The sequence below is a fragment of the Vespa velutina genome, chromosome 4 (genome assembly GCF_912470025.1).
Source record: "Vespa velutina chromosome 4, iVesVel2.1, whole genome shotgun sequence".
NCBI lineage: Eukaryota > Metazoa > Arthropoda > Insecta > Hymenoptera > Vespidae > Vespa > Vespa velutina.
Window position 1 is genome coordinate 129,610 of NC_062191.1, and position 15,155 is coordinate 144,764.

At 43.3% G+C, this 15,155-nt stretch overlaps 1 protein-coding gene across 12 annotated transcripts in view; it reads right to left on the bottom strand.

Moving 5' to 3' along the window:
* LOC124948680 (RNA binding protein fox-1 homolog 2) overlaps positions 1 to 15,155 on the bottom strand; it is an 81,216-nt gene that overhangs the window by 29,640 nt on the left and 36,421 nt on the right. For 10 of the 12 annotated variants that reach the window (XM_047492643.1, XM_047492644.1, XM_047492650.1 and 7 more), the window contains 3 exons: positions 10,645 to 10,932; positions 9,430 to 9,693; positions 9,206 to 9,259 (listed from right to left, as the gene is read on the bottom strand). In XM_047492643.1, coding sequence (XP_047348599.1) covers positions 9,206 to 9,259; positions 9,430 to 9,693; positions 10,645 to 10,929 — 603 coding nt within the window. In that variant the 5' untranslated portion in view covers positions 10,930 to 10,932. The remainder of the gene's footprint in view (positions 1 to 9,205; positions 9,260 to 9,429; positions 9,694 to 10,644; positions 10,933 to 15,155) is intronic. The other 2 variants (XM_047492648.1, XM_047492651.1) reach the window with 1 other exon arrangement.

A 15,155-nucleotide genomic window follows, 5' to 3' on the forward strand; every position in this document is an offset into this window, starting at 1 on the left:
CGCGTTCGTAAATGGGTCGGGCGAAGCAACGAAAGATTGATCTTTGATTTTTCTAATTTCCTTATCTCGACCTTATCTCGAGGAAGGAGCAAAAAAAGAAGAGAAAAAAGAAAGTAAAGATAAGGAGGAAAAAGGAACAAAAATAAAGTCGATAAATTCCTTTTTCCTATAAAGTTGGACGTAGGTTAGACGTCCAAAATAGAAAAGTCTTTTCGCGCTTGTAGCCTTAAAAGGAAATAGGACGTCGTGTAGCGAGGCTGATCCTACCGAACGTAGGTCCCTTCTTCCCATGGGAATAGAGCACGGCGGAGAGAGAGAGAGAGAGAGAGAGAGAGAGAGACAGAGAGGATGGGAGGAGGAAGAGAAAGGGGAGAGTCCGAGATAATCGACTTTCCTCCTCCTAACGGACAGCCGGCCAAGGACGCGCCGATATCGCGAGATGTTCGCTCCTACCTTCGACGAATCCTATTAAATTCAACGAATCAAGACGCAGCTTCCTTGCTCTCTCTCTCTCTCTCTCTCTCTCTCTCTCTCTCTCTCTCCCCCCCTCTCTCTCTCTCTCTCTCTCTCTCCGAGACGAACGGCGAGGGTTGCGCAAAGTAATTTTTCCAATTGGAGAGATGCTAGGAAGAAGAATAAGAAGCAAAATGATGGATAAAACGTTAAAAGTTACCTTGACCGGCATCTCGCGAAACCGATAATAATCGATATTTTTGAACGTCGAAACGGTAGGCGCTTCGTGTCGACGTCACGACATTCACGCTCCGTGATTACATACTTTATATATTCCATGCATAATAAATGAGCACGCTTTTTCTCACGCCCGCATCTATGATATAATAACAATTTCCCGGGAATTTAAACAAAGTTGTGCCTAGAATCTTTCCTTTACCTTGTATCCCTGTCGAAACCTTTTGAAAGTATTTTTGAAGAAACGAGTCGAAGGAAAATAATGATAATTCCGGGTAGTTTCTTTTTTTTTTTCTCAAATTTGCATCGACGTTGTATACACACGGACCTCGTTGTCGTGCTTCGCCATCGCTTTAACGTCGGACCTTTTTTCACGGCTATTTTCTAGCCCCTACTGCGACCGGCGAGATAAAGCCTTTCTCTTTCTCTTCTTCCAGGCAGCCGCATTTTGTACGTCAAGAGGTAGAAAAGCTCTCGTGACGGGAGATCGAGCGCGATTCGAGAACCTCCTTTAAAGGTCTTATCGGTCTTTGGAAAATTGCGGCTCGTGGTGGGTGGTACCGGCATATCCTTGAGAAAATCCAAGAGAAAATCAATCTACGGCGCTTCTTCGGCACGCTCCACTCTCCGAACGATTAAACACACACCGATTCATTTCGTTGGCTTTTTTAAACGCGATCATTTTCAAAGAGCTAACGACGCTTTGGCGCGCTCATGAGCGCCTTTGGCAGAAACTCGGAAAGGAGCGATACCCGCGTCTTAATTATCATTATTATTGTTATTATTATTATTATTATTATTATTATTGTGATTATTATTATTATTATTATTATTACTATTATATCCGCCACGTATGATCGCCATCTTGCACGCCATCTTGTCCACACCCGCGCACTTTGAAAACTAGAAAACGTCGTCTTATGAATTTTTTATCACTCCCCGTAACGTGCGTGCGGCAAACTTTGATAAATATTTCCTCGGACCATGCGACGACGACCATCTGATTCGTCGAGCTTAGATTGCATTCGAAAGCGTGGCCTCGCCAATAAATAACGACGTAAAGGTGTTGCGATGAAAAATAGAAAAAACGTTGGGAGACGGGGACGGGGACGGGGACGGGGACGGGGACGGGGACGGGGACGGGGACGGGGAGATGTAGGGAGGCGGAGAGATTCTTCCCGCGGTAAAAAAAGAAAAAGAAAAGGTCGAGAAAACATTCTGTTGCCGCACCCACACGAAATGAGTATTAACTATCGATAGAAAAATGCAGGTCGGGGCGCGAGTTTCGTTCGATCGTATCGCTCCATTTTCTCAGAGTCAATTCCGCGATAAAATCAAAGAAACACGGAATTTTAAACTTGTATTTATAATCTTGCCTAACCTTTCTTTTTCCTCTCCACAAAATTAAAATGTTCGAAATTAAAACGCGTGTCTATAAGTACTTAACACTCGCTTATTGTAATAATACTTGTAAAGCAGATACGAGATTTCTTTTTTCTGCGGATAAAATGGGACTATTATATCGTGTCGGATCGTCCGCAGTCGTTCTTGAGACGATTAATTGCTACCCCAACCGTGATCGATTACCAGACGTTTTCTCCAACAAAGTAGAAAAGGTCCGACTACAGATCAGGCACAGCAATTCTCTCCTTCTCAAGCCCCCGCCATTCTACTGCACGTTATACATATACGTACGTATGTTTGAATATAACAATCGTTCGTACATACATACATACATACATACATACATACATACATATACATATATATATATATATATATATATATATATAATATATAATACATATATGTATGTATTATATACGTGATTATACATAAAGACTACCGCATATTAAATGAAATTAATCAATGTTACAACAACGATTTTTCTCTATCGTCGCCGGACATACGGGCTCTTATTGCCTCACTACTAACGAATTCATTCCGTTTAAAAGAAGAAAGCGAATAGTTACACGCATGTGGTAAATATGACTGCTCATGCAAGCTCGGGTGAAACGATAAATAAGTACGTACGTACGTAAGTAGGTAAGTAATTAAGTAAGTAAGTAGGTAGGTAAGTGAGTGAGTAAGTAATAAAGTAACGATAAAGTAACGATGTCGATGTAATAATAATAATAGTAATAATGTAGTAATAATAATGACGACGACGACGACGACGACGACGACGACGACGACGACGACGACGACGACGATGATAATGATAATGATGATGATAATAATAATAATAATAATAATAATAATAATAATAATAATAATAATAATACTGGTAAGAAAAGAGAAACAAATGTCGACACATCCGGCGTGCAGGTACTCGAGGTATTCGTCAAAGTTCATCCTCCTACGTAAGTTGAGGATGAAAAAAAAGCGAAATAGCGATAATAAAAGATAAAAAATGTGAAAGAAAAAAATGAAAAGAAGGAAGAAAAAAAATAAAGGTAGAATAAAAGAAGAATAGGTACAAAGAGCGTAATAAATTTATAACCAGAGAGCGAAAAAATTGCACTTGCACATTGCGGCACACCCGCACACACACACATATATATATATATATATATACATATATATATATACATATATCTGTTGCACCAGTGCCCGAGATAGGAGGAAAAAGGTCTCGGCATTCGTAACGCAATACAACAAAGTACCAACGTTAATAAACATTCCTTATCGACCGAACGAATGATTAGCGTAGGGATTAAATTGCCAGAGTGCGATCCGACGTATCGCGGAAAAAGGGACATTGTCGTATGCCTTTGTTTTTTCTTTTACTCGTTATTCTTATATCCTGCAATAGAAAGATCGTAAACAGAATCCATCGATGATACGCGTGGCCGATGCTAAACGATCGCGTATATACGTATATGCGCATGTATACGTATATAACGAAACCGTGAGAAAAGGTAGCATCGACGATTACTTACAATTGGATTAATCTTTGATTAATCTGAAGAGCCATTATATTTACTGTTATTATTACTATTATTATAATTACGATTATTATTACTGTTATTGTCACAATTACTACAACTACTACCAGCATCAACGAAGCCAACGACAAGTGACTCGATATCGCGAACGCTCGTTGTTATCGATTAGTTCCCGCTACTACAAAAATTTCCTATTATTTCTCTTCGTTTGCTGTCAACCTCATCTGCCCGCCCCCCTCCCTCAACCCTTTATCTCACACGCACTCACTCACTCATTCATTCTCTCTCTCTCTCTCTCTCTCTCTCTCTCTCTCTCTTTCTCTCTTTCTCTCTCTCTCTCTCTCTGCGTACGAAGAAACCTTATTGAGCGCGATTAACTTTGAACAGAAATTAGAAAAGAAAGGAATCGAGCGAGCGAGCAAATTTCTTTTTCCGCGAGAGACGCGCGCGTGCGTATGCGTGTCCGTATATCCGCGCTTAGACGTAAGAGCGTGGCGAATAACAATAATTACCCAATTAATTAACAGTGAGGTGCGAAACATAGCAAGACAGAATAAAAAGATATTAACACTACTTTCGCGTCGACCGGGTGTGTGAGCGTGTGCGTGTGTTTCAGAAGAGACAACTATATTCAATGAACAATCAAGTCAAACAATTAATCAACCGTGTTGTTATGTAAGTATAGATATTATATGCGCTATACAGTGAGTGCTAAACACGGCAGGAGAATATTTGGAAAATGAAAAGTGGAAGAGAAAGGAGGGAGGGCCGCTGGGAGGGAAGAAATAGTGAAAGAGCTTGAAACGTCGATGTGCTTTCTCGTTGTATAAGAGGATCCAATATTTTCTCTCTTTTCTTTTTCCTTTCTTGGTTGGGGCGCGATCGTCGAACCATACCGTTGTTGATACGTATCAAAGAAGAAAGAAACGACGGAGAAAAGAAAAAGTATTGCACGGACTTGAACGAGTACGTGTCGATGTTTCTTATTTATTTTATATTTTACCTCTTTCTCTCTTATTACTCCTTTTTTAGTAAAGTAACACTCTACTGGAGTGTCGTACGCGACGCGAGAAAATGAAGAGAAACGCCCTTTGGTATGAACGCGCGAACAATTCCCGTTACGAAATTCGATCGTTACCTTTCGCGAATTTGCGCATGGCTCTCTTTTAAAGGACGGAAAGTAAAATATGGAAGGAGTATTTTCATTCGAAAAATGGATGAGATAAAAAGAGCAGGAAATTGAAAAGTACTCGAAGTAGTGTGACCGAAGCTGCCAAACAACGATATAAAAGCGCACAAAACAATACGAGAGATTCAAGATTATATATATATTAGTGTATGTCTATATATACACATACACGAGAGAGCGAGAGAGAGAGAGAGAGAGAGAGAGAGGAGGAAGGAGAACCAAAAGCGAGAAAAGAAGAAGGACCAACGAGATTAAAAATATAAACTTTTTCGTGGATGTTGCAGATATTTCGTTGAGAGATATATCTCTTTTTTCTTCTTCCCTTCTTTCTTTCGCTCATCTTACTCACTCCTCTCTCTCTCTCTCTCTCCCTCTCTCTCCCTCTCTCTCCCTCTCTCCTTGTGTCCGTTCTCCTTTCTTTTTGTCCTTTAATAAATATATCGTAGAGGATACTAATGTGTGTCGAATGAGGGAAATTCAGAGTTTCGAGAACATTTTCTTTGGCCGTTTCCTCGAGTTTCGTAGATGCGGATATAAGTGGCAACGATCAACGACAATGTTTTTCAAGATCGGACGAGGATCCAAGCGAAGAAGATGGAGCCGAACGAGTCTTTCGAAGGAGGATTCGAGAGAATATAATAATGCGATCCGCCGAACGACGGTGAAATCGAAAGCAGCGTTCTCTATTCTAAGACACATACGTGATTGTTAAAAAAGAAAAAGAAAACAAAAGGAAAAGAAAAAAAGAATATGGGAGAAAAAAAATAAAAGCATTGGCCTCTCATTATACCTTCCACTCACCTATAAAAAAGCGTGCGACTACTATTTACATATAATAATAGTAATAATATAATAATAATGATGATTGTAACAATCAAATATGGAGATACCTTTCGTATTATAACGTGTATATGCGCGCATATCTATGCGACGAGTATAGTGCGCGTGTAAATATATATATATATATATATATATATATATATATATATGTGTGTGTGTATATATATATATACATATATATATATATATATATGTCTTGCTAAATGCAGTATATCATGTATGTACGTATCATGCTGGTCACGTTGCAAGTGGATTAGTCGAGGCTCGGCGATCGCGATGGAAAAGGAAAAGAAAAAAATATGGAGCGAGGAAATTGAAAAATTGAAACACTTGGTCGATCCGCACACTTGGAGACGAAGATATTACTATTTCCTTTCTGTCGTCTAGTTATTTTCTCTCGTCCTTCGTACTTTGGATCCAACGACAATTTCTCGAAACTCGTAAGGATCGGGCTCGAGAATATTGGAATTCGTGGATTCGGAGAAATAGAATTGATAATAGAGGTGCGACAAAGTTTCATCAAATCAAATGGGCAGCATCTCCCGAGAATTTTTTCTTCGCGAGCGGAAGTGACGCTCGACCGGAATCGCCAGATTCGTACGTAATAGCTCGTTCGAAAGTTATACGTTCGAAAATTATTCTCTTTCATAAAGTTACGATAGTACTCTTCGCGCTTCTCTTTCATTTTTTACATTTTTTACTTTACGAACGAGCATATCGTATGAGGCGCTACGATCGATTCTATCAAGTATAACCAATGGGAACTAAATAACGATAAAATGCGGAAGGCTAGCTAGTAAAAATGCAACAGCTCGTCTAACAACTACGAGAGAACTAACGCCATTGGTTATATACTATATATATGTATATATATATGTATATATATATATATATATATATGTATGTATATGCGTGTGTGCGTGTACGTGTCACTAGGGCACATACGCAAAGACGAGAGAGAGAGAGAGCAAGGGCGACGGGTAAGACTTCTCCTCTTCGTTCTTTTCGCTTCTTCTCCAGTTCGATTCGGAATAAATGAAAACGAATAAAAAGGACGATGCTCTTTCTCTTTCTTTCGGTCCCGTCGCACTCGCTCTCTATGCTTTTTCCCTCTTCGAAGATATGTCTTTTTTATTTCTTTTTACAAAATGCTGCGCTTCATTAGGGATGCCACATTCCATTTACATTGACGAAGCTTTCGAAAAAATGTCCTTCTTTCTCTTTCTCGTTCCCTCACTCTTGGCGCACGCACACAGACAGAGAAACACGCAAACAGCCAAGCACACGCGCAAACGTACGATCTTTCTGTCTCTCCCTCTCTTTCTCGCTACCTTTCGTACTTTCGTGTAAACTCCGACACTCTTAAAAATACAATATGTCTTATCCTCCTAGCCTTTGTAAAATCCAAGAGTATATATCATTAGGTAATATAATTGTTAAGAAATAGTTTAACAATTTAGTTTCAACGTTCGATCAATCGTGCATTTTACAAAGGCGAAATTCGATAGAAATATAAATGATTGAAATACGTAAAAACGTATATCGTAAGATGCGATGGCAACGCTCTCTTAAAGACGAAAGAAATTGCGCTTAGCTGGATTACCAGCTGTCGTTATAGTCGTCGAAAAATCGTCGAGATCCATCCAAGAATTAAGAGTTAAGAGGCTAACGCGTAAGAGAGGAAACGAAATGTTTCTCTATAGTTAGGTAGAGAACGATCGAGCGGGAAGATAAGGGCGGACCGGTTGCACGGGAATTTAATTAATCTCCCCACCACCCGAGAGAACTTCCTGAGAGAGAGAGAGAGAGAGGCGGAACGTGGAAGTGGACCACTTTGCGTTCAATATTCGCTTTGGTGATTGGTCGTTAGGAGTACGGACGTACCCTGCTTTCGGACTTCCTGTTCGAGACCGTCGCGCGTCGCTCCGACGGAACGGACTTATTCGAGCATTACTCGGCTATTTAATCTACGGCTAATAAGTATGATTGCCTTTTCTAAACTTCCGATTTGCTTAATCTTCTCTAATTTTGCTGCCCCGAGGGAGATACGGTAAAAGGGATTTCGACGCGACGATCAAACTAAACTTGGGATGGTTTTACGTCGTTTATCAAACGGACGTTCTCGTCCCCGTGGGACGCCATTTCGCGCGAGAAAATCGAGTTCGACCTAGAGGAAGGGAGGGAGAGAAAGAGCACGGTAGATCATTTTCCTACACTCGCCCGAGATTAAATTCGTCCACCGAACGGAAGAAGACGCAACAACAGCAACAACAATAATAATAATAATAATAATAATAATAATAATAATGATAATAATAATAATAATAATAATAATCGTAAGCTAAAGCGAAGAGAAGACGAATTTAGAAAGCGAGCTTTGCACGATTTGTTACAAGTTTTCTCTCGACGGGAAGGAATAGAAAAGGAGAGAGAGAGAGAGAGAGAGAGAGAGAGAGAGAGAGAGAGAGAGAGAGAACAAGGCTGGTCGCGTGAGTGGCACGATTACAACTGCAAACGAACGATCAAAATAATAAGAGGCGCGTTTAAGAGTTACAAGCAAATATCACTTTCGTGACTATTCATAATCCAAGGCGATTTGTCCTATCGTCGGGCCGCACTCGGCTTTTTCCACTGTGTGCTCTAGTGGAATACTACCAGAACGTAACGCGGGATCGAACGAGAGGAAAATCTGAAAAGAAAGTAGCGATCGCGCAGGATCGATAGGGAAAAATTCAAAAGACCGCGAATCGATCGGCAAGGACGAGCCCTTGCTTCGTCCGCGTCCGAGTAAACCAACCGAACTCTCGTTGATGAAGTACACTCGTGTGTACTTGACGCAAAGACGCTGAGTATGCAGGCTCACCGGATGCCGCCTGTCGGCACGATCTATTACTGCGGGATCTTATCCAGACCTCTGTCATCCATATTGAAAGCTATTTACATAACGTTTCCCCGGCACTATGCGAAACCCCCTTTCGTTCTCCCTTCGATCTTCTCTTACTCGCCGCCGTCGTTGGCCGTTGGTCGTAACAGCTACCCACACTCTATATACCGCTTTTACCCAACTACCGATTTTCAAAAAAGCTCGACGATCGAGCGACGAGAGCGTTGCCAGCGCGCTGAAAAAGAAGGAGAATGAGCAGCAAGGAGGTGCAGGGCCGCGAGCTTTTTTCTTTCTCTCTACCTGACGGGAGAGACTTTGAGATCGAAGAATGAAAAACTTGGGTCGCGGCGCTGCACCTTTTTATCAAAACGTCGATCGATCATCTCTAATCGCCAGCGATCCAAAAGAAGAATAAAGCGCCAACTTTGAAGAAAATATCTCCAAAGTCGAGCGTGTGAAACGTCTGTACGAAAATGAGAGTAATCGCTTTGTGAGAGGGTAAAGAGATCGATCGATCGATCGACGTCGTCGCCGCCGCCGCCGCCGCTGCCGCTGCCGCCGTTCTCCTCTTGATAAACAACAAACGATAGAATTAAATGTCCGAGGACGGGTTGAAAGGGGTGGCTCGCAGCCTATAGATCGACGTGAGCTTACCTTGCTTCCTCTCTCGTTAAAAATGATTTCCACGTCGAGGATCGGGCCGAATTGCTGAAACATACACGTAGAAGAAGAAGAAGAAGAAGAAGAAGAAGAAGAAGAAGAAGAAGAAGAAGAAGCAGAAGAAGAAGAAGAAGAAGAAGAAAAACAAAGAAAAGTAGGAATAATAAGAGGAAAGGTAGGAAGGGGGGAAGGGGAAGGACGTTTGCCCGGACACTCACCCCGAACATCGCCCTCAAATCGGGGTCTCGGAAACGAAAGGGTATATTGCTGACGTGCAGGCGCTTAGGCTGGCCCTTGAGATCCGTGGCCTGCGTCACGGTAGCCGGTGTTGTCGCGCCTGAGGTCACCGGTACGAGAGATCCAGCTTCGACGGCTCCCTCCGGGCTCGTCTCGTTTCCTCCCTGAGTGGTAGCGGCTTGTTGTCCACCTCCGCTCGCGGCCGCCGCAGCCGCCGCAGCTACCGCCGCCTGAAACACCTCCGACTATTCGGAGATAAACGTACTCTTTTATCGGCTCTTGGATCGGGTCCCCAGCGATCCCTAAATCGCACCATCGATCTTATTTACTATTATTGCATTTGTGCCGACGTAATAATAATATGCGCCAAATGGAACAAGTTATTAACTCTTACTCTCGAGCAAAGTCGAATTTGGCGAACGTATACGGTTCTAAGGCTGTAAGTACGTCGTCGAGCTTATCGCGCTAGGACTACCATAACGAGCGCAACACGCGCTCCGACTAGTTTAGGCTAGTCCGCAAACCGCCGTTCAAGAGAATATCAAGCGAGTTTGCGTATAACGTTTGCGATAATATCTAAAATCCCATTCGGATATATGCTCGGTAGAGTACTATAACACGATAGATAACTATACGTAGATTATAATCGTACGGAAGGAACGTAATAAACCGTAGGAACGCGGCTAGTTGTGATATGAGAGAGGAAGGCGACGCGAGAGCGTGCTTCGTTGAACGAAAGAGCAACCTAAGAGTGTATAATTTTTAAAAGGGCCGACCTCTCCTAGGCTAGGAGCGATATCGTTCGACGCGGACTATCGCATATGTCATTTCGAAAGCTGCTCGTAAAGAAACTGGTGTCGTACAAATACCGGGGAATCGAGGGACATCCTTTACCATTACGTACGTCGCGCGTACGTGCATGGAATAATGCGAATGATAAAGACACGCCGTATTCAGTGTCGAGCTATATAGATGATTCGAACGAGCTATATAGAGAGGCTATATAGAGAGGCTTTCTCGAAGCTCGTCGAACGGTAAATTCATTTTTCGTTCGTCGGATAGACAGTAAATGTAATTAAGTAAGGAATAGAAGCTATCGTTGGCGCTTATCGTGTGTCGTTCGGCATACTTTCTCCAATCTCATTGAAAAATCTCCTCGATGGATGAAGGAAGAGGGAAAGCGAGTCGATACTCACGATCGCCTGCTGATCGACGCCGTTCGGTGGCGGAGGTGGGCTGAAACTGGCTGCCGTTGGTGCCCCCGGTGCCGAAGGATGGGGTCCGCTTGTCGGTGCCGATACCTGGGCTCCACTTGGTGGTGCCTGCTGGCCCGTTCCGCTGTTGTCCTCCTTCACTGGCACAGGCGGCGGTGGTTTCACCTCGCCCGCTGCCCCGGCCGCCCCAACGACGCCCGCGACACCGTTTACCGGTGGTGGGAAGACACCCCCACCGTACGGCGCAGCCATTCCTGTCTGCACCATGTGCTGCAATCGACAAATTCCTCGATTAAAACGTTTGTTATTGCTCTTTTGATTACGGCGTTAGGATAACGCCAAAGGATCACACGATTAGTAGATCTAGAAAGATTAGTAGATCGCGTAAAATCGTCTTACGCCGTGACCGTCACTCAGGACACGGAGACTTTTGGCGAGCTTCCATTGGCGAGCTTACGTTAGAGCTCACGCCTAACAACGAATAAATATCGACGTTTTTCTTTTTCTTTTCTTCTTCTTCCAAGAGTGGTACGAGAGAAACGCCATATGCCAGAAAATCTTTCAGAAAGATATCTGAAAAGGCCCGACCTTTCGCTTTCTCTCTAAATTTCTTTAGGTACATGTCTGACCGCGCCCCGGTTCGTCGTTTCTCTCCTCTCGTTTGCAAATAATTCTCATACATCGACGTCGACGATCTCGGCTCTTTTCACTTTGCGCTTCTCCCTCGGGAAAGAAGCGTTACGATCGTGCCTGGAAAATCGCTCTTTAAATAGACGCTCTAGCAGGGAAGTACTCGTTGGAATAAATTAGTCGCGATAAATCACCGTAAGGTCGAGCTTCCGTGACTTTTTTCTCTCTCTCCCTCACATTTGCGTATCTCTCGCGTATATAGCTTTGTACTATCCTTTTAATTCTCTCTCTCTCTCTCTCTCTCTCTCTCGTTATGATCGAAGGTGTATACAGCACGAGGAAATAGAAGAGCAATTTGTTACTTTTGTCAAATGTTCTCGCTGCGCGCGACTACTTTCGGACGTGGATTAACAAGAAGCACGTTCGCCTAAACGAGATTAGAAGGACGACGGACACATATCGTTCGTCTTATATTATCACCGGCTATCCGCTTGGTCGCACACAGAAGAGAAACCGCAGACATTTGCGAGTATGCAAATTGGCATAGAAGGCGAATAAATTTAGAGGGTGTGCTCGGTGCGTTCCGTCGAGTGAAAAAGGAAGAAAGAGACGAACGTTCCATTTGCAGCAGGGAGCAGCGATGATGATTTTCGCGTTGCCGTTGTTCCTGCAGCATCCGTGTGCGTCGCGGAATTAAATAATTGAGATGGTTAGCACGCATACGTCACCCTTTCACGCACGCACTGTGCGCGTGTGTGCGTGCCCGCGCGTCACATGAAAAACGATTGGAAAGACGAAATACGCGATGGCACATTTGCGATTGATCGAGTGCCATCGAAAACTCATTTCGTCGTTTACCTATCGCCGATCGCTCGTAATCGTCGATAAATTATTCTAAAATTCACGAGTGAAAACAATTTACGAGGAACGTTAACGATCTCGCGCATCCTCCTCCTCGTAATCGGTCTAACGTTGTAGATTTTATTGAAGCGGCCGAACGGGAAGAGCGGATGGTTCGAAAGATTAACAACGGCCACGCTAGTTTTGAATATCTCGGAGCATCTGGCACGCGATAAAACTCGGTGCTTTCGCGGCGGAGCGCGAGCGATACAAAGGTCGTACGCGACTTTTATCCTTGACTTTCCGCGGATGTACACATATTCTCTTTTTCATTTCCTCTCGTTGCTGCCTCGCGATAGAACGAACGATTCGATCTTAGATACGCGACTTTATCGGGGAACGTAAAAAAAGAAGATAATAATGGCGTTTGCGAGAAAAAAGAGGAAGTATATATATATATATATATATATATATATATACCACCGACTCGTTCTCTTGAACAAAGGAGAAGGGGATCGAATAATACGAAATGGTATCAATGGATGGCTCGCTGCCAATGAGTGCCAGCAGAGTCAATGACGACGAATCCTCCTCCATTCGTAGCTGGATCGCCGCCGAGGAACTATGCAGAGGATTCGCTTTCCGAGTTTTCGTCAACGTTAATTATTATCCGTTCTATCTCGATTGGAAGGTCGAACGCACGAGAATCAACGGCCGTGAGCCGAAGCGGGAGGAGGGAAAAACGATCGAGTTCACAAACGGGAATGAAGAAAATCCATGTTGATCCGCTTATTAAAGTAGCGCCGCTTCCAGCGACCCGATTACATTTATTATTCATCATGCTTTGGTTGTTCTACGCAGCATTTATTCGTACCTGTCCGACAACGGATACTCGCTTCGGCGGAACCGAGTATCTCGGTTCGAGTCGAATCGAGCGAGAAGGAGCTATTCAATATTTTTTCTTCATCTTTTCTTCCTCTTTTACGAATCCTTTTACGAATCCCCCGGAGCGTGGACGTTCTTTCGAGTATTTACGGGGTTAAGAGGAACAGAAAAAGAAAAGTCCGCCCACACGAAAAGCCGTGTAAAAATAGACGAAAAGATATCTAATTATTTCTTCCCGGCGGAAGGCTAGATATACTTTTTCTTTTTCTTTTCTCTTCGACTAAGGCAAGAGAAAAGAAAGTATAAGGGGGCGGGGGTAAAAAGAAGCAAAACCGCCGTATCGAAAATCGTCGAGAAATTAATTTGACGTAAATTGGTCTTATCTTACGAGGCTGTGCCTCAATTCAACTGTTCCAACGGAAAGGGAATTTTGCGAAACGGTACCAACGATAATTCACCCGATTACGCGAATAGCCTAGCCGTTTAACGGTCCTCCTCTCTGCCACGAACGATTATCGCAATTTCGTCGTCGAGATCCTCATAAATTCGCTCGGTAAAAAGAAAAGAGACACGACGACGACGACGACGACGACGACGACGACGACGGTTTCCTTCCGGGGCGAGGGAGCGCGCATGAGAGAAGAAACGTCGACGTAATAAGAGATTTTGAAGCCGAGCCAACGGAAAAACCGACAACTATTAATAACTCTCCTAATATGAAATCATTCGATCTTAATCACGGTCTCTCACGGAGAGAGACTCGCACGGACCGAATTTTCCCAATAGAATTTAAACGAAAATTAATATCGTCGGTTCTAAGGAAAAGCGAACGATTTATCGAGATCGAACGAGGAGCGAACGGTCTTCTAGCTCGTTATTACTTATGACGAATCCGAGCAATTTTTGTTTCCGTCCCGTATATGCCCTTTTTTTTTTTTTTTTTACTTTTCGTCCGTCTCTCCCATTGCTAAAGAAGAGAAGGGTCCTTTGAAAACGATTCGAGACATCAGCTTACCCGGTTCGAGTCCCGTCGCCCCTTATTACGAAGGGATTACCCTCGTCCAGCAGCCCTCGATCGCAGGATCATTACTCTCGCTTCTACGGGCGTCTAACCGCTCCGGCTCTTTCTTATCTTTTCGCTTTTCCCGTAAAATAACAATATAATAATAATAATAATAATAATAATAATAATAATAATAATAATAATAATAATAATAATAATAATAATAATAATAATAAGAATAATAATAATAATATATAAGGAGAATTTAAAGCGTTACAGTCCAACGCTCTTGTTCCTTCTAACCGACTGCTCGCGCGCGTATAGAAAGAAGAGCCCCGAAGTTTTATTTGTCCAAAGGCTCCTTTTCGCAGGACCGTTAGTACGAAGCGGTGGAACGAAGGGATCGTAGACGGATTTTGGCACGGAGCCATCCTCTCGGGCACAAAGGCCCACGCTACTCGAACCGTTTCTGCCTGCCTGCAAGGGGTCATAAAGGCTGCTGCCTTCTTTCCCCCTACCAATTCGTACTATCCGAGCTACTCTATAGCGACCGTAACCTCCAAAACGTGCACCATCCTTCGAAGCATCCGAGAAATTCTTTCCTAGTCGAATTTGGATGCTTCGTTGCGCGCGTCTCGTCGACTTTTACTACCAACCTTGTCTACAGCCGATCGAAACCGATCTTGCGGGTCGCCCTGAAAAACCGCAGCCTGTCATTCGGTCGGTCGAATCGAGATATGAAATATTACTCGTTCCATCCTATCGCCTCTATACGCGTATACGCATCGTAAAGATATATGTCTATTTGCGTAGACGAGCCTTGATACCTTACAATTTGCAAAACCTTACGATCAAAGGAAAACGCTTTGACGACGCGTCTTCTAAGCTGGGAAAAAAGAAAAAAAAAGAAAAAAAAAGAAAAAAAAAAAAAAAAGAAGGAAATACGTGCGCACGATCGCGTTCCTTCTCTAGATGGTATACACCACGGAGACGCCTACCGTCTAGCGGCCACGACGCGCTAGCCGCCATGGATTAATGTGTGTAGACTCGCGATGCGTGTCGTGACGTCACTTCCGGCCAATCAAAAACCATCAACGCTACGATCGCGACGGCAGCATCGAGCCCCGTTGTTGGC